At 35.2% G+C, this 26028-nt stretch overlaps 3 protein-coding genes across 3 annotated transcripts; all 3 read left to right on the top strand.

Moving 5' to 3' along the window:
- The first annotated feature begins 1704 nt into the window (after nt 1-1704).
- On the top strand, nt 1705-2247 carry LOC145616845 (glutathione S-transferase T3-like). Its single transcript, XM_081671567.1, has one exon. The coding sequence runs from the start codon at nt 1705-1707 to the stop codon at nt 2245-2247; it is 543 nt and encodes a 180-aa protein (XP_081527693.1).
- A 1374-nt stretch (nt 2248-3621) lies between these two features.
- On the top strand, nt 3622-4697 carry LOC145616844 (uncharacterized). Its single transcript, XM_081671565.1, has 2 exons — nt 3622-3762; nt 4191-4697. Exons 1-2 carry the CDS (start codon nt 3622-3624, stop codon nt 4695-4697), a joined length of 648 nt encoding a protein of 215 aa, XP_081527691.1.
- A 2004-nt stretch (nt 4698-6701) lies between these two features.
- Nucleotides 6702-25783, top strand: LOC145616625 (metal tolerance protein 2-like). Its single transcript, XM_081671380.1, has 12 exons — nt 6702-8093; nt 11176-11245; nt 15117-15214; nt 16332-16477; nt 17954-18069; nt 19092-19188; nt 19775-19859; nt 20746-20808; nt 22297-22402; nt 24144-24286; nt 25095-25186; nt 25270-25783. The coding sequence occupies exons 1-12, from the start codon at nt 7713-7715 to the stop codon at nt 25385-25387; spliced, it is 1515 nt and encodes a 504-aa protein (XP_081527506.1). The 5' UTR covers nt 6702-7712; the 3' UTR covers nt 25388-25783.
- Nucleotides 25784-26028: the final 245 nt, after the last annotated feature.

Here is a 26028-nt window from a genome sequence, read left to right as displayed (position 1 = left end):
AGAACTACCATTCTAGGGTTCCAATTTTCAAACCGACTAGACACACCTTTAAACCACGAAGGTTAGGTAGAGCTACAATTATGCAGAGGATAAGTGGGAAGGGGGTGAAAATTTCTGATGCAAATGAAAGGGAAAACGGGAAGGATGGAGGTTCAGATGGAAAGGGAGGGGGAAAACGCGGGGAAAGGGGAAGGAGACGAAGAAAGGGGGAAAGGGTGGGGTAAAAGAAAAGGGAAAGGGGGTGGAAAACAAGCAGACCGAATGTGTTGAAGAGGAGGAGTATTATGGTTTTACAATGAAAAATCCCCAACCAAAATGATCTTCCCTTCTGAAGAAGCAAAAGATGGCAACAAAAGGATTAGATCTGGGATAGTGGTTGATGAGGACCAATTTGATCCAGCATACCTCGATTTTCTGAATTATCTTGATCGGAAATTTTACCCTTCTTAGTGAATGGGCAGCGTATAATTTTCTTCACCCTAATTTAATTTCTGTTTCTGATTATATGAGTCCCTTTGTTGCTTGAAATCTATGCTAGCTCTAGTTGCTATATTCTTCAATACATGTTTTGCTTTATTGTTATTGCTATTGCTACAATGATATCATCTTGCTATGAGTCCCAATTGTGATGATTATGGATGTTGCTCCTATTTTGAATATGGTTGGCTATTCTGGTTGATATTGTGAATATGGTTGTGGTTTTCTGGTTGATATCGTGGATATGGTTGGCTATTCTGGTTGATATTGTGAATATGGTTGGCTAGTCTGTTTGATATTGTGTCTATGGTTGGCTTTTCTGTTTGACATTGTGAATATGGTTGCCTTTTGTGGTTTTTGTTGTGAATATGGTTGGCTTTTCTGGTGATATTGTGGATATGGTTACCTTTTCTGGTTGATAATTTGAATGTCACTAAGTCCCTTAGTTAACAAATTTGGAGAAGGTGGTTGATGAATGATGAATGTTGCCTTGTATGCATGTATTTCATTGAATTGGGGAGGTCATTGTAATGCATGTCAGTCCTACTTTGGTTGATTGATCTCAGTGATACTTAGTTGAGAGATCAGTTTAGTCTAACTTCTAGATGATGAAGGGACTCAATTGACATAATGGTTCATGTGTTTGATTTTGCTCCATTAAATTGTGTATCATTTGATGTTTGAGGTAACAAACCATGAATCATGTACTGAAAAAAAAAATTACCTTCTGATGGAAATGCTTTTAATAAAAAAGGCACACACACACACACACATAGAATCAGATTAAACATCAAGAGTCCCTACTTGATTGCCTTACATGCCTTTAGTTTAATTACACACAAAAGATGGCATAACCACATAGCAAATTTTACTAAGGGGCCCTAGACTAATTACATTCATAAAATGTGGTTAAATGTGGCAATCAACAAATGTTACAACTTGTAATCACCTTGATTGCCTTCCATGCCTTTTCTTACCTATACATACAAAAGGGCATAAACACATAACCACATTGTAAGGAGTCCTACAACTATTACCTGCACAAAATGTGGTTTAAAATGCCAATCTCTACTGCTGCATTTAGTCTGCATCCACTTCATTCCTTCCTTCTTCATTCCCTACTTCTTGTTTAGCATTTGTTTCATTTGGTCGATTTGCTGGCCTGAATCTGTCACTAAGATATTGGACTGCCTCCTTTAAAATTTTTCTTCTGCTTTAATGTTCCCAATGTCTCAACACGTTGGAAACCAAGTGGAGGATAGTCCAAAAACTCCCGGGGGAGATGGAAGTAGTAACAAAACTCCTCCCGATGAAAATTATGATGATGACGTAAATGACGATGATGACGTTGATGGTGAAGATCCGAAAGATAGCAACACCACCTCGTCAAATGCAAAGTGGGGTGCACAAGAAGACGACGCACTTGTCTTAGCTTGGATAGAATGTGCGATTGAAGATCCGGAGACAACAACTTATCAGAGTTTAGCTATGATGTGGAAATCTATATATGAGTTGTATGAGCAAGCTAGGGAAGATAATTCTTCCACTATCCGCCGCAGAACCTTGAGAGCTATGAAAGGTCGTTGGGGTAGAATAAACAAAGATGTGAACCTATGGGTTGGGTGCTATGCTGTGGCACAACGTAGAAATTCAAGTGGTACCAACACTTACAATGTCATGACTGAAGCTCAAGAAATGTATAGTGCATCATGTAACGGAGCTCGATTCACTTTAATTAGTATATGGAATGTGTTAAGAAAATCTGATTAATGGAGGCCAACAAACAAGCAAGTGCTGAATACCAGTGAAAGTGATAGCTCCAAAAGATCAGAACCAAATACTCCAACGGAAGTAGGTCGGCGTGGACGTACAGATGGGTTGAAAAAGGTAAAAAGAAAAGGTAAATCTGTAGCTAGTTCAGGAATTAATAGTTTAGATTCGTTTACTCAAGCCTTATCAGAGATGAATGTGATGAAGGAGCAATACAAAAGTGTTGATGAGAAGCGAGCTAATGTAGCGCAACAAATGTTGAATTATCAAAAGGAGCGATATGTCATTAAGAGAAAGAGGAGGAAAAGAGGTTCAAGTTATTTAGTGTTCTACTTGCAAAACCAAACCTCTCTGAAGACGACCAACAATTTCGAAAATTGAAAGAGGAGTTCATCCACCTTTTAGGCTAGTTATTTATGTTGTTAGTTTAATATTATTGTAAGTTAATTTAAGCTTCTTCAACGTTTGCCTTCATTTGGTATGATTTTACAATTGTTTTCTGAGCATATGTAAAACTTGTTTTAATTAATGCTATTTAAATATTATTAAAGTCATTGACTTGTCAATGAATAAACTCTTTAATCTCATCTTTTAGAGATGTGTGCACAAACATTGGTTTGCAGTTAGATGGAAATCTGCAAACCTTATCAGTAATCTCATCTTCTAGAGTTGTGTACCTATATGATAATTCGTAATTGGATAGAAATCAGGATATATCATCAAAACATCTCATCATCTAGAGTTGTGTGCCAATAATACATGCTTTGTTTTGTAATTGGATATAGAAATCTGCAAACCTTATTAGAAATCTCATCTTCTACTTTTTTGTGCCCATACATTATATCATCTTTCGAAGGAGGCAGGAAAGGAACGCCCTCATCCCATTTCCTACCAGAAATGGTAAGGGAGGATAGCAACATTAACCACATTGTAATTGTTTTTAAATCATTTACAAATTTCTATATAAGGCCTATTCACTTTGTAGTTCAACACACAAACAAAAATACCCTTCCTCACAAAAACAGTCTTACATCAAACATTACTCTTTTCATATATACCCAAAAATGAATTCTGATTCAAATTTTAGTTCATCAAGTTTTGGTATTTTCGATTATATGGTGAACGACTATGTTGAGTGGCACAAATCAATTACTCAGAGGCGTAAGGAAGAGGAATTAATTGAGGAAGTGATCAATTCAGCTGTTGTCCCCCTTGTCACCTCTACTTTTCAGGTCACATTCACTCCTAGTCCTGAGAAGCAAAGGTGGTACGTACCAAGACATCGTGAAGATGCTGATACACGGTTATATAACGACTACTTCAGTCCCAAACCACTTTATAATGACGATATGTTTCGTTGAATATTTTGCATGCATGCGTAAACACGTTTTCACGCGCATTGTTGAGGAGCTAAGCGAAAGTAACGAATACTTTCGACAAAGGCCTGATGCCATTGGAAGACTTGGTGCTATGGCTTTTCAAAAATGTACTGCGGCAATGAGAATGTTGCTTATGGTACAACAGCCGATGTAGTTGATGAATACCTCAAAATCGCGGCAAGTACAACAAGAGATTGTCTCCAACACTTTGTTGAAGGGGATATCTCTAAATTTGGACAATAATACTTGAGGAGGGCAACACCTTCAGATGTAGAGCGACTTCTTCGTGAAATTAATGTTCGTGGATTCCCCGGTATGTTGGGGAGCATTGACTGCATGCATTGGGAGTGGAAAAATTGTCCACGTGCATGGAAAGGAGTGTACCAAGGAAGGAGTAATACTGCGACCATAATTTTAGAAGCTGTTGCTTCCAAAGACTTGTGGATATGACATGCTTTTTTTGGGCACACCTGGTTCACTAAATGATATAAATGTCCTCCAACGGTCACCAATGTTCGATGATATTTGAGCCCCAGAGGTGAGCTTTAATGTGAATGGAAATAGATACAATATGGGATACTACCTTACAAATTAAATGGTATACATCCAAAATGGGCAGCATTTATCCCAGCCATCAAGCTTCCACAAACTGCTAAGCAAAGATTATTTGCGAGGAAGCAAGGAAGTTATCGCAAAGATGTTGAGCGTGCCTTTGGAGTGTTACAAGCTCGATTCGCAATAATATGGCAATCAGCTCTCGCATGGTGGATAGAAATCCTATGGAAAATTATAATGGCATGCATTATCATGCACAATATGATTGTTGAAGATGAGCGAGAGAACTATTTGCATTACGATGCATCTGAATTTATCACTGATCAACCTCAAAATATAGCCGGATCTTCAAACCAAGATGTTAACCAACCATTCACTGTGAGAGAAGGACGACTACGTAATCTCAGTTTAGTGAGTTACATGGCAAACAAAAATAATGTCCGAGACAGGGAGACTCATGTGTCATTGAAAAAAGACTTGGTTGAGCACGTATGGAGTCGTTTTGGTAATGAATGACGATATCAAGTAGACGGATAATTATTTTCTTATGTAATGTTTTTTTTTCATTGTAATGTTTTCCCATGTCGTGAAACCTCTTTTCAGTTCCGTCTATGAATTAAATGGGATATTGTTATTTTAAGAGTAATAATAGTTAAGTCTTCAATATATTTTTTTAATAATAATTACATTAATCATGTCATTATTACGAATACTTTGATAATTATTACAAATAATTATTACGTAAACTAAGTTAATGACAAATTCAAGAACTTATAGATGTCATTAGTTAGACTAATATGTTAATTAGAAAAGTAATTAAACATAAACTTCATTGGTAGGAGAGACAAAACATGGTGGGGTATTGATAAAAGTAGGAGATAGAATGGTGGGGTTACTCACCATTGTAGGAAAAAATAAAGGGAGTGACTCAAGAGAGTGGAATATAATGTGGAGGGACCCCACCATTGTGGGTGCTCTTACTCACCAGTTACTCAACGGTGGGGTGTTCTCCTTACTATGAGTAACCTGTGGGTCACTTTCCACAATGGTGAGTTAACTCACAAAGCGGAGAGAGAGTGTTGTGAGTAACTACTAAGGCCCTGTTCTCTTACGTTGAAATTCAGTTCAGTTCAGCTTAGTTCAGTTCAGCTCAGTTCAGTTCAGTTCAGTTCAATTCAGTTCAGTTCAGCTCAACTCCTAATTCCTTCTCTTATAAAATATTCATTTCAGTTCAGTTCAGTTCAGCTCAGTTCAGTTCAGCTGAATTCAGTCAATGAGAACAGACCCTAACTAACCAATGCTCATGCTCTAAGAGCATGAGCAATGGTGGGTAACTCACCACCATTACAACTCATCTCATTTATTTCTCTCTCTTTCAAATTATCTTCCACCTCACTTTCTACAATCTCAAAGTTACTATTACGAGTCACCTTATTTTTTATTTACAATGGGTAAGGTTACTCACCACTATCTCTCCTAATTCATGAATTCAAATATTGCTTTGAAGGGGACACTTGACATGTTTCTATTGGATAAAAGCAAAAAAAAATATAAAGTAACTTGTGGGCCACTTACTCATCAGTGGGGTGTTCTCCTTACTATGGGTAACTTGTGAGTCACTTCCCACAATGGTGAGTTAACTCACAAAGAGGAGAAAGAGTGTTGTGAGTAGGGTACTAACTCACCAATGCAAATGCTCTAACTAACCACAAACCAAAACTATAATCACAGAAAAAAAAACAAAATTATCTACTTTTCATTAAAATTAAAAAAAAAAAGAAAATAAAAAAAAACCAATATAGTTAACATATACCACTGCATGCATTTTCATCTGATCTGTTTCGTAGGAAAAAAAAAACCCTTAAAATGTATTAAAAAGAAAAAAAATACACATTTTCTAATCTATATACGTCGTTGTAGTACGATAGATGTTTACTCTATGGTCTTGAATCTTTTCTAAAAAAAAACTCAACAATCAACAATATTTTCTAAGGTTAAGGTACAAGAAGTGGAGTATTTGTTATTATCTATTTTTCTTTTATGATCTTTAATTTAAAGTTTTATGTAAGTATTGATTTTCGAAAAAAATCTACAATAACAACATTACGAGTACAATATCATATGTTTGTTGTACACGCCTAGTGTGTATCTCGTAGTTTGTAAAACCATAAAGTATGTCAGAAGTTATTTTTTTTGAGCTAATCTGATCTAAATTTAAATTTTCTAAAATAAGTAAAAATAAGGTAAACTAAACATGACCTTACTCTTGTACAAGACATCACCACAAATTATCAGAGCAGGTGTGTAGTTGCTTGTGTGAAAGAAGAAAGTTAAATGGCTATGATGAAGGAGGGAGAAGGGAGGTAAAAAAAAAACAATGAAAGTACAAAGTTGCCCTTAAATTAAGTAAAATGACTCATATACCCATTGATATACCAATTTGATATCAAATTTGGTATAAAAAGCCGATGAACAAGTTTTTTTAGTCATTTTAAGTGAAGTGCTAAATTCCGCCACAAAAAAATTTATCAAACCACCATCAAAGAGACATCCTTGCCCTTATTAAATTTTTTTCCCATTTTCTTTTCTAGCATCCACCACAACCAAGTCAACTACCACCAATCATGACACCGATAGGACTTACGCCACCGCATCGACCACCCCCAACCCACAACCACCGTGTCAACCACCACCATTTACACAAGACCCTTGAAAGTAGCGCGAGAAATAGATGGTGATGGAGGGGCTCGTCGGAAAAATGAACCAGAAACACCATCGTCTGCTTTTCAGCAGGTAGATATTTTTTCTAGGGGTTTAAAGTGGTTTTGGCCTCCGGTTACTAGGAAACCAGAGTTGCAAATCAGTTATCGTCCACAGTAACTAATTTTGACCTCCAATCATCGTGGTCAACCGGAGCTAAAACTGGTTACCGGTTATGACTGGCGATCAAAACTGATTACTGGGGATGTTAACCGGTTTTCAACTCCGATTACCAGCCACCTACTTTTTTTAAAAAAAAATGAAAAACAAAAAAAAACTCCATCGGAAAACTTATCTCCTTCCTCGGATTTCCAGCCATCCCGCCACCAAAACTACCGCCTCTTGACCTTCGCTTGACTAGCCGCCTGGTTCCGTGCCGCCGCCGCCTTCTCATACCGGGAACCTCGACTATGCGGTTGTGGTGGTTGTGTGGAAAAAGGTTGGTGATTGGGGTGTTTGATGAGAGAAACAAAAAGGGGAGAAAAAATGGGTTAAGGTTTAGTAAGGCCAATAATGATGCCGATTTTGATAAATTTAAATGGCGGTATCTAACATTTTTTTTTCCCTAATATTTTTGTCAAAAGGAAGGTTGAAATTAGGGAGAGAATCAGGAATATTTGAGAATCAGGTTCGTTGACACATGGTATTACTAGCTTCCCAAAAGATCACAAACATAAGAAACGATCACAAGCACAGGAAACATTCGTTCAAATAATATGTGCGCACTTTCCCTTAAAAACTGAATACAGTAGTAGCTAACTTCAATCTAAAATGGGATTCAGATTCCTCAAATTAAATCTCATTTACAAGCCATATCTCTCAAGAATTTCCTCAACTACCCAGAAAAATTCAATCTTTACTCTTCACAATCCATCAAAAATCAACTCTTTAACAACCCAATTGCAAGAAATTAATGATCCTTCAAATGTGATTATAAACCCACCAAATTCCCAAATTTTCAAACGCTGGCATTTTGGGCATTCACATCATCATCATCATGGTCCACACCATGATTCTAGCAAGAAGAGTGAGAACATTTTTAGGCTTGGACTTGCTGCTGATATTGGTTTAACTGTCGGAAAAGCTGTCACCGGTTACTTCTCTGGTAGCACCGCTATCATTGCCGACGCCGCACATTCACTCTCCGATGTGGTAATTTAAGAATTTTAATACCGCGTTTTATCTTGTAATTTTATGTTGTTTGTGTAATTAATTTGATGTTTGTGCTATTATGTTTGATGGGGTTGTTTGGAAATTTGGTATTGGAATTGGCAATGTGCATGTTTTGTTCTGATTATTAATTAGGAGAAGAGGGTTATTTAGTTTGATTAAGAGTACAATTTACAGTTCATTTGTAATGATACTAAGTTTTTGGGTTTTGAAGGAGTATGTGAGTGAATTGCCTATTGTTATGTTATTAGGATTGACCATAGTGAGGCAAGGAGCCGAGTTGTGTATGGTTTAATCCCGAAAATTAATTTTCGGGTTTCTGGATTTATGGCTAGGCAAACTTTTGAGGGAAGTTTCACTTAATATTGTAGATTATTCCCAAAAAGTCTGGGACATGTAATGATGTAAATAGAGGTTATTGGGATGTTTCTCTTCCTATAAACTAACTATAAGTTTGTGCCTTATACTGTACCTTCTAATTTTTGCAAGGTTTCTGAAAATATTGAGTATAATGCTTTGAGGGAGTTTTGTTTTGTCATTAGCTAGTTAATGACTGTGTGTGATCTCATATTCTGAAATGCTCTGCACTTATAGGTGGGAATTACCGAATTATAGAGGAAAAGTCTTTAGGGGGTGTTTGATTAGTAGATTCTAGGTATGCGGTATGGGTTTGGAATGAGTAGAACCCATGCCTAATGTCTGGTTGAGAAATTCCATCTTCTAAACTCATACCTCAAACCCGCAAGAGGGGAGAGGTGGGTATGGCTCATTCCGCTCATACAAACTTCTAGCTATCAATTAAAATAAAAATTATATTTCCGAACATGGCATGTTTGAGTAGACCCTTTTTCTTTGTGTTACTGAAGTGAGAAAGCTAATTATTAGAGAAACATGGCATGTGTTATGATTTTATGTAGGCATATCTTTGTACTGGCTAATACCCAATGTGTTGAAGTTGCTGAAATTGAGGAAATTATGGAAGCTCTTTACCAAACATTTTGAAGTGATCTGACGTACAATAACTACACCATAAGCTTGATCTTACTTTGTCGTTGAGAAATGAAACAAATATATACCTCTGAGTTTAACTTAGATGCCACTTGCTTGATATAGGGTGTAAAGAGTTATGTGGAATTCTACCCAAAACATAATAGTTTCTGCCAGTTTAATTAACATATGTGCTATAGTTCAGTAGCTCTTGAAAAGTTTGCGGCTCATGGTTTAGCAATGATTAACATTCATAGTGTACTGAGTGCCTAGGTCTTTGTTTGTTTGGTTCTTAGTATTTAAGGGAACTATAAGACTATAAGTTCTGCTGATAAAGAGAAAGTTGCTTCCTGCATCTTTAATAACCACTAACCAAGAATCTGGAAGTCATTTTAAGGAATTGAGTCAATATACCACAGTCCACAATAACTCTTCGCTATATTAATCTTTTCCTCTTTGCCATCAGTATACTCGTCATTTGAAATTCATTGTTAAGGGTATCGTGAAGTGTGATATAAAAAGGTTCAAAGATAATTTGTTAAATTTCGGAAGTCACTTGTTATTTTCAGTCAAACTAATATAGAAATGGAGTAGTATGTTGTTTAGTTGACTACCTTGTAGCTAACTTAATCTCTAGTTGACTTATTTCCTTTGAAACCATTGAAGTTTGAAGCTTGGATCAATAATCAGGAAGGTTAAGTCGCACTTTTATAGTTCATCTGTACCTCAATGTATCCTTTTTCATCCTTTAAAGCTATTTTTTGTTTGTTAATGGGGTTATTATTAATCTGTGCTAACAGCCAAACATGAAAATCGTAATTGTATCTCATGAAATGTCACTTTTGAGGAACTGTTAACTATTTATGGAGCTAGGCTTGTTGAGCAAAACAAGGCTTCTAATGTGTCAAATGACTTGCTTAATGGATGAAAACTAGTATGCTGTTTTAGGTGCAATAGGTTCTTGCAATAGTTGTGTGATAGTTGATTTTGTGGATTAGAAATGTGTTTTCTCGTACTTACTTATTGTATACTGACTTGACACTTGATAGTAATGGCCACAATTGGATTGTAGAATAATTGTTGGTTTAAAACAGGATTTATAAAATATTTCTCAATATTGGGTGGTCCAAAAAGCAGTGGAGACTGCCAGATTTTTCACTTAAATTTTCTGAAGTTTGTTGCTTTGCTTAATCTGGCTGGTAAATAATTTTGTATTGGTTTTCAAGTAAAGATTACGACTTAAATTGCAACATGAATATCTAGAATAATTGTAGATGTGAGTTAAAATAAAGTATTGGGAGCAAGATCAAATACAGTTTAGCGAGAAGAGGACCCTCAATGAACCTTAGGCTCTTATTGCTGGGTGGAGGTCCCTGGCACAGGCTCACTTATCTCCTTTATCATGGCAAATTGGCAATCATGCATCTATCTCTGACTTAAGCTAGTTTGGTATCAGGAAGGAAGCCCTGGCTTACATGCCATGATCTTTCTTTTATTTCTGGCTGAGAGATGATTGTGAAAAGTTCTGGTTTGTTTCTAAATTTTTAGCACAAAAAAATACAATGAGGGGAACAAATAAGGACGAAGGGAGTATTAAGTAAACTGTAGTAAGAAGGTATGGTCTGATTCTGATGTGGAAGAAGCAAAAAGTTCATGAAATAATGTGTTAAGAACATAGTCTAAGGTAAATGCTGGGTACGTGAATGAAAGTTGGAACCACCGTTGGGGATTGACAGATCGTGGGTTGATTTGAGTTATTGAGATGTTGATCTGCCTTAAAGAATAATTATACCCTGTTTTACACCATTGATTGCATTTAAATGGTTATCTATGGAATAGCTAACTCGCCAAATGTTTTTCCTACCTCTTCCCTCCTGTCTTTTGTATTGTGGTCAAGGACTGAAGAAAGAAGAAGACTATCAGATATCATAAGATTTCGTCCTTTTTTACAAAAATAACTGTCCATATATTGTTTGTTTAGCTTACACTGTCTTTGTCACCTAAATTTTTTGTCTTAGTTATGTTGGTGATGGTGAAAAATATATGTTCTTACTTAACTGGCATAACTGTATTGCAGGTTCTCAGCAGCGTTGCTTTACTCTCTTTTAAAGCTGCCAGAGCGCCTAGAGACAAAGAACACCCATATGGTTAATTTATTTCCCTTTGATTCACTTTTGCTGATCCCTTTATTAGGTTTAAAGCTTTGATTGTTTTCATTACTACATATTATTTTTGTTTGCATGTCTATAGCATTTTATGTCTATGCCCATTATGAATTTGTTTTCTGACATATATATATTTATTGAAAGGAAAATTGCCAATTACTACCGCGTATTAAAGCGACTTTGTAAATTACTACCGCGAAATAAAAAACTTGTGACTTACTACCATAAAAACTTTAAAAAAATTTAAATTACTACCAACCTTTACTTTAAGTCCTTTATGACGTCACTAACCCACATTAAACCCATGGTTAAGCAATTTAACCACCTAAAAATAAAAGAAAAATAAAAAAAAGAACTAACCTATTGTTCACCCCCAACTACCATAACTAAATATCCCTCTTTCACTCACTTCCCCTTGAGCATTTTTGAAATCTCTCCAAATCTAAGTTGTTTGTCCAAATTGAAGACTAATACTTCCCATCTATCCTCAAATCGATTAAGGTAATTATCAATTTGTTTAATTTCGCCGTCAAACATATTGTTTAATTGATTTTGAATTCTAGGGTTGTACGAATTTTCTGGAATTTACAATTTAGGGTTTTTCGATTGCGATTTTGATTGACAAATTTAGGGCTATTGTATACTTCTTTGAATTAAACTATGATTTAAACCTAATAAGTGATAGAAGTTTCTGTTTCTGTTGTTAACTTCGTAATTGTGACAGGGAGGTACTGTAAGACCTTTCTTTTTGGGTCCTCCTCCTTTGTTGTTCCCCTTTTCCTCCTTCATTGCTAGCGTCACTGTATGTTGAATTTAGGAAGCCCAAATTTTTTCTTCCAGACCACGTGCACACTAAGAATCTTCGTCAATGGAGTTTGTAGACACAGTTCAGAAGAGAGAGAGAGTATGAGAGAGAAAGAGGAGTGAAATTGATTTGGGTAGTTGGGGGTTAACCATGGGTTAGTTCTTTTTTTATTTTTCTTTTTATTTTTAGGTGGTTAAGTTGCTTAACCATGGGTTTAACGTGGGTTAGTGACGTCATAAAGGACTTAAAGTGGAGGTTAATAGTAATTAAATTTTTTTAAAAGTTTTTATGGTAGTAAGTCACAAGTTTTTTATTTCGCGGTAGTAATTTACAAAGTTGTTTTAATACGCGGTAGTAATTGGTAAATTTTCCTTAATGAAATTATTATTTTGTGTTCAAATTTTTGATGTGATATAATTGTAATGGCTAATTTCATTTTCTTTGTACCCTTCCCAGTTCCCACTAGTCATTAGTCTATTGTATATATTCACCAATCATAGTGATGTGATTTCACTTTTTTTCACCGCATTTGCGGTGTGAGGTAGTCCTTTTGGCATCCTACTGTGGAGCTGCAAAACATTGTGTCCTTTCCTTCTTTAGGATTTTCCTTTTTTATCTTAAGTATTCCTAGATAATGTTTTGAATACTTACATAGAAAATAAACATATAAATCTTATTTACCTTAAGCCTTCCAATGATGAAAGGCTAATGGATATTCTAAATGTCCATTTTTATTTGATTAGTGGGATCATTAGGCTACCCGCTACCTTCACTTGCCTTAAACCTAATCATACTACCCTACCATGAGTTGTCACGTACTCGTCATTATTTTCATCAGATGCCTTCACCTTTGCTGTGTATTTGGCTGGTTTTTCTTCATCTTGCATCAAAAAAAAAAAAAAAAAAAAAAGATCTTGCATAGTTGTATGACTGGCTTGTATTGAAAAAGAAATTAAGTCAGAGGAGGTCTGGTTTAATTGATTTGTAGTCAAATTTGGATTTTTATTTTACTCTGCTATTTCAAAATTGAAAATTAGGATGACCTTTTTTTAATTTTTTTTTTTTTTTTGAACATAAACTTTTTAGGCAGAAGGTAGCTGATACCCTATATTATTAATGATCCAAGTGAGTATATTTACTTTTTATAGAGAGAGGGGCTCACAAATTACATTTCCTCTTACCTTGCAAATGGTTGCAAAGACTTTCTTACGTAGGTAGGTGACTTTGGGCTGGTAGACTGGATACCATTGTCAGTATCCTCATGACCCCTAATTGGCTTACTCATGCAAACTACAGTCGTAGTTTTGTCTGTATTTATGTTTATTTTTCCAATAGCCTATGGAGCTCAATAAAGCACAATGACATGATTGTCAGTTAAGAATTATTAAAGAAACGAGAAAAAAAAAAAAAAAAAAAAAAAAAAAAAAAAAAAAAAAAAGAGGGAAAGAATAAAAAATTGGCTGATGTTGCTATGCAAAGTGTTGATGTTCAAATCTTTTCTAAGGGTTGTAAGTGTAAAAGGTTAAAAAAAAAAAAAAAAAGAAAAGAAAAAAAAGGGCAATTTGTGAGGAGATGTCAAAAATAAAAATATACAACTTTTAGGACAGAAAAACTCATGAAATGATAATCATGTTCAATCAGTGAGTTTGAGGATCCAATGATATGTCAGTGACCTTCCTCCTAAAGGATAAGTTCAATCAGTGAGTGTTGAGGTTCCAATGAGAAGTGAGCGGCCTTCCTTATATAGGGAAGGTTCAATCAGTGAGCTTTGAGGATTCAGTGAGGAGCAAATGACCAACCTCTTTTAGGGAATTACTTTAATTTTCAAACTTTATGCTCTCACATTTGTGTTACCTTAAAACTCCTTGCGAAGCAAGCTGGTATAAAAGGTGAGAGAAAATGGTAAAGTTTGTAAATGAAGGTACTTCTCTAGAAGAGGCTATTTGGAGTCACTGGATCCTAAAGTTCACTAATTGAACCTTCCCTGGAAGAGGCTGGTTACTCGCTCCTCAATTGATCCTCATGTTTAATGATTGTTCATGGATTGTGTATCACTTCGTGAGTTTTACTGTCTTAGTGATTGTCTAATTCTATGTTTGATATCTCTTCGCAAAAGAAATTTGTTTCAAACCAACCACTCTTGGTAAACACTGACAAAACTATGAGGATAATTGGCATGAGTGAGCCAAGTAGGGGTCATGAGGATGCTAACAACGCCGCAGCAGTTAGTTTTAATGTTATCCAATCTAGTAGCCCAAAGTCATCTACGTCGGAGACCCTTTGCATCTCTGAGGGAAGGTTTTTTGTAAACCCCACTTCTCATAAAAAGAAAATTTTTCCACTTGCATCATTGTTTCTTGGTTCCTTACACAGCCGTGGTGAACTGGTGATTGTACGTTAAATCCAATTTTCAATGTTTCAAGATCGTACACATAAGTGGTGATTGTACCTTGCTTGACCAAGTTTTAGTCCAAAAAGATTCCTATGCTGGTACCTTTAGTAAGCAGTTTTTGGGAAGAGTATTGATTTTCACAAGCAAATGAAGGCTCTTTTGAGTTAATTCCACTTCAAGATTTTGATGCATCCCACAATCCATTCAAGATGAATCTTTAGGCCGTGGCAAATCTTTCTTTGACCCCTGACCAATCACCACCTTCTACTGAGCCACACAAACCTTTTTAGAATCCCCCCAAGAAGATAGTGCCTTATTCTCTTCATTATCAGTCAAGAGTGGGAGACACCCCTTGAAAAGTAGATGAAGGCTTATAGATGGATCTTCAGGCTGTGACTGATCTTTCATTGGCCCCCAACCTGACCAAGTATTTCATGAAGAAATATAGCCATCAAACCATGTAGTTGAGTTAACTAGTCTCAAGAGCTGTTTGTTCTGGAATTACATGAATTTTGTACTTTCTAAATTGCATCGAAAATAATATATGGGAAATAAGAAAGATGAAATAAAAAATTAAAATCTTAATTTTCTTTTGTTATGAAATGATTTGATGCTTTAATTTCCCGACCTCATTTTTCTTTCTGTATATACTGCAGGCCATGGTAAATTTGAGACACTAGGAGCTCTAGGAATCTCTGGCATGCTCCTTGTAACTGCAGGAGGTATTGCATGGCATGCTGCTGATATTTTGCTGGTAGGACCTATCACTTTGTTTCCCTCTCTCCCAGACTCCCAGTCCCTTCTTTTCACTGCCTTTTGTATGTGTGCCTACTTTGCGTGAAAGTTCATGCTTGTTCCATGGAATAATGTAGTTGTCACCCGTTACAATCACAATCATCATGGAATAGGTAATGGGTTGTGGCATCTCAAGGATGTTAAGGAGCTTCTGTGGGGATTAATTATTATTGAGTGAAGTTTACTCCTCTGTCACTAAATCTTCCTAATTTCTTGGTTGAACTTGAGGTTGAGAATTAAAGTGATCTAATATTCTTTGCAAGGGTTATATACTAATATCGACTTGCATGATAAGGATGCCAAGTTTGCCAACCCACAATGCCAATAAATAAGGCTTTGAGAGTCGATTCACTTCTGACATAATAGATATGCGCATTTAGAGATTGACATGTAGTAGGTCTTTGTTTCTGCAAAGTCTCAATATTTTTGAGCCTGTCAAGCATGTGACCCACTTAATTGCCCTAGATTTTTAGAGGCACCTTGGCTTAGACTCTTACTTAACTCTATTGGAAAAATAAGTTTAAATGTTCAATTATAAATTGAATGATTTTGAAATTCTAGAATTCGTATAAAGTCCAGGTAGTATTTGTGTCAGGTTTAGCAACAATATCTTCTCATCTGATCTCATAATAGCCAGTTATGGACGCCATACGATGATTTTGAAATTTTGAAATGGTGTCACATAACAGCTTGATAACTGGAGACTGAATAAAATAATCTTGGGTGGTATGTGTGTGTATTTTTTAAGGATCAATGGGGAAAGCTGGGAGTAAATGATGATGGATGCACTGTTAATTTTCATGGCAAGGTTGGTTTAGATGGTTGAAAGCTTTGGCTGCTGGTCCACTGAGGTGAAATTTTCAAATTCTCCCTATGTCAGTAGAATCTGATTCTTTCTAGTTTCATCCTTTTTCCCTTTGTAACAAAATATATTGTTTAACACCTCAAGAAACTTTGGCTTAAGTATAGGTTGTCGTGGAATTCATATTTGTATGAAGCTATATTACTTTTGATTATTTTAATAAACCAAATGTTGCCCGATTCCCTAACTAAACTATGATATTGTTGTTTTGCAGGGTTTGCTTACAACATCCCCTGAAGTTGTTAGTCAATCCTTGATGCATGAGCATGGTCATCATAGTGGGCATGACCATACGATCGATATGAATCACCCAATTCTCGCATTAAATATGGCTATCTTATCCATTGCTGTAAAAGAAGGGTATATAATTTATTCTACAACTTATCCAGCTTGGCTAGCTTCTCTAAATTTGCTGTTAGCCTGTTATCCTTTTGGACTATTTTTTTGCTTTCCCCTTGTTTATAGTCTTGAATGCTTCTTCAATCAATCCTGTTTTGCATCCTCTCTTATTGATATTAATGTGTTATTATAAGGCATTTATCCATCCCAAATAAGTACATCTACGCTAACCCTTCTGATGCCTCTATGATTGTCATGAAGCATACTTGACTTTGACTGCTGTACCACCTCCAAAATGTCAGTTTCATGCCACTGACTTTATGTTACATTGTAATGCCAATAAGGCCCCCTAGTTACTCTGAATTTCTGGCCTCTCCTGTATTGCATCCCTTAAATATTTTACGCACTTTATTTTTTATTTGAGATTTAGGTTTAACTTTCTAAATAATCTTTGGTTCTTAGTTTGCTCTTGGAGTCTTAGGTAAAAGTTAATTTGGTGGCTGATCTTAAAAGATTCTTTTCAATGTATGGATTAATATTTTTATTGGGATTTGTGGGGCCAATTATGGTGCTTAATACAAATTGAATGAAGTAATCGTGTGACTGCCTTTAACCTCACTCTAGTATAAGCTGGTAAGTGGTAGATACTGTGGATATTGATATATAAGAGTAGTTTTTATATGTTATCCTTGCCAATGCTAAGTTGAAGAAATAAATTAGGTATATGCTCCAATATATTCTCCCCTCATTTTTTGAATGTAATGCTTGTGATGCACAGATTAGTTTGTTATGGTTAGTCATTTGTTATATTGTTTAACGACTTTGATTTTGGTAGACAAAAGCTACTCAAAAGTCTCAAATGGTTAACATTTTATATATAAATAATGGTTTAGATTTTAGAAGAAGTAAAAATGGGATTAAAAGGTTCAAATGCGCCAAGGCATCATAGAATTTATATAACTTTCCAAATAATGAAAATGCTTAGAAGTTGTCAATCTAATACTAAAATGTGTAAGCTCATATCATTTGATAGATGTAAAAGGAAAGTAAAATAGTGTATCAGTAAATCTATAATGAGTAAATTTATTGTGGATATAACAAGTTAGCATTGGATTCCTACTCCTGGTAATATATTAATCTGTTATATACTACTCTTTATCTTCTGTCACCCATAGTTACCACTCAGATATCTATTACAATGATAACAGAAATTGGACAGCTACACTTGAAAATTTGATCTCCTTTTTAACTCAAAGGTAGCAGTAATATTCCAATTTATAACTAATCTGATAGAATTACAAACAATTGTAGTAGTTTATTACAAACTTCTAGCTTTTTGTTACTAGACATCTCACTTATGAGAAATTATTATTTCGATTTTTGCCATTCTGATGTTTGTTTCAGATCCCTTTCATTGTGATCCTTTTTTATTTTCTTCATGCCCAGATGTATATTAAGTCAAAAGACCGTGCTTTATATGTTTTATTATTGTTGCAGTCTTTTTCGGATAACAAAGAGAGCTGGGGAAAAGGAAGGCAGTGGACTCATGAAAGCAAATGCATGGCATCACAGGGCTGATGCTATCTCTTCTTTTGTTGCTCTTATTGGGGTAGGTAAGAACTGTCTGTTGTGAATGTATGGCTATAGATTGATTTTGATCCCCACAGCCTAAGTTTACTTCACAACTTTGAAGCTTTCAGTACCAGCGTCATTTTGATATTAAACTTCTGCAGTAATTGATCAACGTAAATCAGGAAGCTTGGTGTGGTGTGGTAAATTAGGCAGATTTCACACTGACAAAAATATTTCATGTTTAGTTAGCATACATGGAATAATGATCCTGTATAGCCTTTGAAATGCTAGAAGCTTTAGTGTTTGTTTGGGTATAGAAGCAAGGCCTCTTTGCCACTTTTCTTACTCTTATCAAGTATTCTATTATGCTGTTCAATACTGCTCTCAGTAGATGGTTGCTACTTATTATATTTACCCTCGGTTCATGTATTGCAAAATAAAACACTAGTGCTGCTTACGGTTACATGGTTAGCTCTCAACTATTTGACCCTTACCTAGGTAGCCTACCCTATTTCGTTCTTTTTTTTTTATTATTTTTTTTTTATGTAATGGTGGAAATCATTATTAGATGCATGCCAAGGTACATGTGTATCAAGCTGGCATAAGCACAACCTTAAGCTGCCTTTTTCTTGGTTTGTAGCTCCCCATCTTGGTCTTGGGAAGCCACTCCCAACTCCCAAGGGGGGTCTTGCTGCTAACCCAGGTCGGGTTGACTTGTGCAAGGTTCCTATCCTGTAGGAGCATCTTTTCCTTAGCCAAAGGAAAAAAAAATACTTGTCTTTGGAAGACCCTATCTGTACAAATTATTAGCTTTTGAAAGTTGTGATCTTTCTCGAGATAATGTTAGTGGAAGAGTTGTAGATTTAAAAGGGGGGCTGGGTTTTAACCTTTGTGATGATTTCTCTACCAATTCACTTTATTATAATATAAGTATGAAGTTAAATTTATTGTCATTTCAATGATTTGTTTTGAATAATGACGTGGAAATGTGATCATATTGTATTAGTTTTTGTCATTTTGACTGACAGAATTGACGACAAGTGTCTTTTAATTTTTGTCTCAGGAGGATCCATTCTTGGTGTAAAATTTTTTGATCCCCTTGCTGGTCTTCTTGTGTCTGGCATGATTCTAAAAGCAGGTCTGGAAACTGGTTACCAGAGGTATCCTGTTTTTCAACCTTCATAGATTGATTCCTTAACTGTATTTGCCATGTTTTTTTTTTTTTTTTATTTGCAAACCTTCATAAAATTGGAATATGTGAAGGGAAGGGATGATGGAAAATTTATTAAATTTAGAGGTGAGCAAAATAATCCGAAAAACATAATTGAATTTCAAAATAATTGTTGAAAGTTATACAGTTTCTAAACTTGAATGTATTTGTAGCTTTATATCATTATTTTTTTTTTCATTTTGCAAGATGTGATGTTTAATTAATAAGTATGATGTATGAATGGTGAATAATTACATTGTCAACTAATGGCAGTATGAAAGCTTTTTTAGTGTTGGAAACAAAGCTAATGGTTAGATAGTGTTGTGTTGTAGATTAACAGTCATGTTAGTGTGGATCATTTATATCTGCTAATCTTTGCTATATGATCTGAACTAGTTATTTGCACAATTTATACTGCTAACAGACATGACGTATGATTTTGTGAAGATTGAGTCTAGGGCGTAAATTCAAGTTGACAAACATGTGGACGATACATTGCCTAAGTTAATATACACTTTTTTTGTTCAAAACTGTAGTGTTTTAGAGCTGGTGGATGCTGCAGTTCCACAGCAGCTATTGGACCCTCATCGAGAAACAATTCTACAAGTTGAAGGTGTGAAGGTAAATCTCATCCTTTTAAATTCAAGTTAAGGTGTAGTTCCTTTGCAAATTTGAATGAATGTGCACTTAGTGCGGAACTAATTAGCTTGCTGCTGCATAAGGGTAGTTACCTAGGATTCTTCTACATCACTTGAGAATATTTCAGCATAATGGTGATAGAGCAGATAGAGGATTCATTTTGTTTTCTTGTGGTAACCATGTAGATATAGTTTCTGAAGCTTTTACCAAGTGTGTTGCAATGTCATTGCCATAATGGCCATTACTCATGGAAGTGGAATCTTGGCATCTTACCTTGGGAGTTTGAGGCCAATAAAACATCATTGTTATATGTAAAGGCCATTATGCATTGTGGTTGTTTAGGATAATCTATTATTTAGGTTAAATTTTTTTTGAAGTTTCTGAGTTTAAACATTTGTAAATTCTAGAATGGATTTAAAGTTTGCCTATATGAAACAAAATACTTTTATAGGTGCAATGTCATGATTTTAGTTTAGCATCACTTAAACACTTTATGATCTGTCATGCGATAGCAAGTTGGAATTCTTTTGCTTAGCTGGCTAGCAGCTGCTCCATAGCATAAAAGCAGTTTTTTTGGGGTCCATTCTGAAGCATTCTATTTGCAAAATGATCTCCAATCTCTTTTAATTCTCTTGTTAGCCATATAAGTTCTAGCAACCATCTGAGTGCTTAACAACTTACTGATTCAAATGTTGATACCAAATCACCATCCAATTTTTGCTGATTCTTTTAATTTTAAATCAGTTGCTTCTTCAGTCACTAGGACACCCTATTTAAATGAATATATTTTTTCTGTTGCAATGAGTTCTTGAGTATTCACAATCTTCACATTATTGCTTGCTAATGACACCCTTGGCTATATATATAGGGATGTCACCGTCTGAGGGGAAGAAGAGCTGGCTCATTTTTGCACCTTGATGTTCACATAGAGGTATAATACCTTCTCAATGTTTACTAATTCAGATTGGATGTGTGCATCATGATATTTCTGGAATTTTTGTCTACAAGCTATTGATAATGTTCAGTGATTTTACACCTTGCTCAGCTGAATTTTATTAATAAATGAATGCCATTATGCCACCATTGTAACAGTTCTTTAACTCAAGGGATGACATAAATGATAATATTTCACAAGAGTAAAAAAAAAAATAATTAAAAAAAAAAAAAAAAACAAACAAACAAAAACAAAACTATATACAACAATTAAATGAAAATTAGTGCTTATACTCTTAAAATACCATTCTTTCCTCTATGCTCAATATCCTCTGGTTTTAAAGCTTTATACTCCGTCAATGTCTTTTGGTCAAACTTGAAAAACTTTGTTGTTTATAAATTTTGCAAATGAGGATTCTCAAATTTCCATACTCTAAAAGGGATGAGAGTTGTCTTTGGTGATAGACAGGCCCTAAGGCATTCCACTAAGGGGTGATGGCTAGAACATAGACAACTCCCTAAGGGGGTGTTGGTATAGCAACTACCCTGCCCCCCTTTTACCACAAAATTAATTCTCAGTATCAATAATCTTATTTGGAGGTCGTATTTAGTTTTTCCTTTTTAACATCACTTCCTACTTCTGGTCTCCTTTTAGAAGGTTGTAGGTGTCTTCAATAAGGGGGAGATGATTATGAGAAATTATCCTTGAGCCAAGGGTAGTAAAGGATAGGAGGGGACATCCAGTAGGTTGGGACATTGTGCTTAAATCTAGGGTTGGACTCTAGGACTAGAAGATTATGGTATCTTATTACATATGCTGAAGATTATGGTATCTTATTACATATGCTGAAGATTATGGTATCTTATTACATAAACCATATGCAAATTATTAAATTGTGCTGTACTTTTGAGTTTAATCTGATATTTGAATTATTGAATTCTTCCTTATCTCCTTCAAATTAGTCACTGTATCCTTGAATATTCATTTCAAGGATCAGACATTTGAATCTGCACTTGTATCAGATTTATATACCCTCGTTTAATAAGTACATAGATTTGAATTATCTATTTTTGAGAAAGAAAAAAGTTAGCTTGACTTTATGGTACAAAAGTTTGTTTATCCTGTGTGTTGTGGTTAGGATTTATAAGATTTAGAGAAGTTGTTTGATCTCGATATGAATCATATATATTCCTTTATTTGTTATTGTCAGATTGATATCCAGTGTGTTTTGCGCTCTTATTTTAAAGTTTTTCTTTTTCAAAATTTCAATTATATGGAATTTGATTTATTTTGTTTATCTTGTTTACCTAGTCCGATACCTCTTTCTTGTAAAGCTGTTTTTATCTGCTATTGTTTTTTTGTTATATAAAATATTAGGGTTACTTGCTGAAAGAGTGGAGAGTGAACAATTGAACATTGTGGATATAAGTTGGAAGCCTTGTTCCATGTGTTGTTATGAGATTTGAATCAATGTGTACCTTGCAGGTTGATCCTTTCACCAGTGTCAGTGCTGCTCACCATATTGGTGAAAATGTTAGGCACCGAATTCACAAGTCTCATCCTGAAGTGGCTGAAGTCTTCATACACATAGGTAGACACTGCTGCTGTGCTGCAAGTGTACTTTTACTCAATTCTCATATTGGCATAACATAGATTATCTTTGTTGTTACAGTTTGAATCACCTATATTTGGTTTTGGATGAAGTGACTGAAATTAACTTTTGTTTTTCTATTCATGGATTGGACATTGGAAAAGCATAATGGACCTAATGAACTTACCAATTTGATATTGTGCTGGCATTACTGTATTTGTGCCTGCTTTTAAAATGATAGTATTTGCTTTGTTCGATATTGTATATTGGACGGATAGCAAGCCGATGTCCTTGACCACCCTGACGCCCTTTTACTGTAGTTTAGGAGATGCAGAAGGTACTGAATAAGGTGAAAATAAAACTGGTTGCATAATGAAATATGCTGAATAGATAAAAGTGCAATATCCTTTGTTGAATTAATTTCCAGCTGTTTAGAGAGGATTTTTTTTTCTTTTTCTTTTTCTTTTTCTTTTTGTAAGATAGGCTATCATTTATAAGATTTTAGTATGTGTTTAGCCAAGTTTCTAAAAGAGCTTCTAGGACCCAAAAGCTAAAACTGGGCCAAACACCATATTTTTTTGAAAGCAAATTCTACTTCTTGAGAAGCCCATAAAGGGCCAAAATAGCTTTTAAGGGACTTGGAAACAGAAGCTACAAATTGAATCTTCTCAAATTTGTTTCTCGGGCAAGAGTTTTATCTATTTAATAAATATTTTAGTTTGTCTAAACTACCCTCACATAATACATAAAATCCTTTGTTATCCCATGAAAAAGGCTTCTTTTTTAATAGCCTCATTCTTCACAGTTTCCCCACCTACACAGTATGACGCCCCCTTCCCCATTTTCAGCCACCATGTCAAGGCGATGTAAGGTGGACGGCAATCTGGGCAAACGGTCAGTTTTTTTTTTTTTTTAAAAAAAAAAAACATTTAACACCAAGACCCAAAAAAAAAGTAAGAGAGAAGCAACTCAAGTAAATTTCGGCGGGATACTCTTGCCAGATAACCACGTGGCTCGTGTCCACTGTCTCTTTTCCGATGACATTTATTAACTCATTAGCATTGTTTCATGGTTGTTATATCTTACTGGGCTACTCTCATATCGATTGTTGATTTGTACAATGGGAACAATAGGCCAAACAGTGTGAAATTGTTTCATTTTTTTCAGAATTACTTCTTACTTTTTATGGCCAAACAATTCTATTTCTGATAAGTATTTCTCTAGAAACAGTTTCTGTAAAACTACTTTTAAGAAACAGAAGTTGTTTTCCAGAAACTTGGCCAAACAGATTAGTGATTTTGAAAATCCCCCAAGTAGTTTGAAAGAGTAAAGATGGCTATATTCTAGGTTGCCGGTCTAGGAAGAGGGAGTAGTGAACGGAGGGCAATGTGCCAATATAGCCTCTTCTTTGCTTGGTCAAAGAAATTTTTATTTTTTTATTTTATTTTATAGCATTTTCTAATTCAGTGTCTGACTCTAATACGTTATTTTGCTGCTGTTGGATTTTCGTTATGATTTACGACCACTGCTATGCAAATTTAGTTTTCTGAAGATACAGACTTAATTAGGCACAGCTGCTTTAAAGTTCAGACTATGGCTATTGTAATCTGTTTAAGCTTCTGAAGTCACTGACAGTGCTTGTTAATGCTAACGATAGTATAGCAGTTGCATCACCTTTATTCTTGATCTTGTTACCTTGTACTCTTGTAGGTTCATTTTAACATTGGAAATTTTATTGCAGATCCTTCTATTTCTGAAATATCACCGGAAGTTGATGTGAAAGAAAACTTGGACAGCTTGGATGAAACTAATGACAGTATCTCCTTAAAGGACAAAGACTTTGATCATATCATCTCTGATATATTCTCATCACAATTTCCAAAGGTTCATTCTTCTATCCCACTCAGGCTATGTTCAATTCAACATTTTAAGCAAATATTTGCTTCAGACCAGATCAGATCTAACTATAAATTTTCACATCTAGGAAGTGTACGTAGCTTGTTTTGTTGCCCTTTTAATCTTACCATTTTTTTCTTTGGGAAGTATTGCGGGTGGCTTGAATGAATGCTACACCAGACTGCAAATATCCCTGGTTCTTTGAAAGCACTTGTGCTATTACTCTACATTTAGGGCACAAAGACTGCTTGTGGCTCATTTGCTAAGCCATATTCCTATAAGGATTTTTATTTTATTTTTTGGGTGTTTAGAGAGCCACAAGGGCGGTTCCTATAAAGGAATTATAAGCGCAAAACAGTTTATATATCCACATTTGTGTAATAAATATTCCTCAAGTCACTAGGAATTCTTCTTTCAAAAAAAAGTCTAGGAATTATGTACAAATATCAAGGACACATCCTCTAGAGTTTATTGCTGGTTGATATCAATGAAGACAAACATGAACAGACGCGTCGTTGCATTCTCTTGCTCTCAAAACAGTTTTATTGTACTCCCGTGGAGTAAAAGAGAAGAGACAAAAATAGAACTTAGGATTGATATTGTGGAATCGAGACATTCAATGGGTCACTCTACTGCTTAGGATTTTCTTACCCCCTCCGCTCCCTTCTTTCACTCATAATGGGGGTAGTTACTGGTTCCGTAGTTTTATATGTCCTTGATTTCTGCGGAAATATATTATTTTTCCTTTTGTTTACGTTTCTGTTATTAATCCATCGGGCCTGAATTATATTTCCAGAAAATGAAGCTAGAGCACATAACACCTCACTTGTTACAAAACAAGATTATGCTGGATGTTGAGGTCTCCATGCCACCTGACATAATGATCAGGTAAAATGCTGCAGGAATTGAAATTATCGTTTACTTCATTCAATTATACAAGTACATATTTTTTATACCAATTTCTGTGTCAGTGATGCAAGGTTGATGGCAGAGGAAGTGAAAAAGGAGATTCTCGGAACAGTATCTGATGTCATTCAAGTTCATGTTCAGTTGCGGCTTACACCTGCTAACCATACAACTCCCTCGTAATTTTTTCCTGAGACTATGACGCCTTTTTGCTAGAATTATAGATAGCTTTATAAACATGAAATGTTCCTCAAGTAGTAAATTTTCCCATAGAAAGTCATAAACATGAATACGTACTGCAGGAAAATAACACTAACCTCGGCATCTTTATATGGGTATATAGTTCTGTGGATAGCAGAAGGGGATATAAGGTGTGATGCATAGAGTAAGAAAGGAAGTTAGATAGAGTGATTTCCGTTCTTGAGATGCACCCTATAAGTTGTATAAACAAGTCCATTTTCGGACATACAAACAATGATAAGGTGACTGATGTTTAGAGTCTTGTACGCAGTGCAGCAGTGCTTCTAAACTTGCTGCTTTTTTTTTAGCAATGCTATTTTGCTCGCAACTTACTACGAAGTATTTTGCATCTCATATTAATATGCTGCTTTTATGCCTATTGTTTGGTGCGATATACTCTTGAAGTAAACTCGATAATATCTCATCAGATCGATCCAATTGGGTCGGTCCTATAGGAACAGTCTTTTAGATTGCAGCATGGAGTTAGATTATAGAAAATACAGTGTAGTGAATACTGCACAAACTCTTGAAGCTATGAATGGCATCCTACATTGCTTTACTGAGTAATATCATGATGTTATTAG

The sequence above is a fragment of the Chenopodium album genome, chromosome 26 (genome assembly GCF_948465745.1).
Source record: "Chenopodium album chromosome 26, dcCheAlbu1.1, whole genome shotgun sequence".
In the NCBI taxonomy this organism is placed as follows: domain Eukaryota; kingdom Viridiplantae; phylum Streptophyta; class Magnoliopsida; order Caryophyllales; family Amaranthaceae; genus Chenopodium; species Chenopodium album.
Note: the sequence above shows the minus strand (reverse complement) of the source record. Positions and strands in the feature narration are given on the sequence as shown.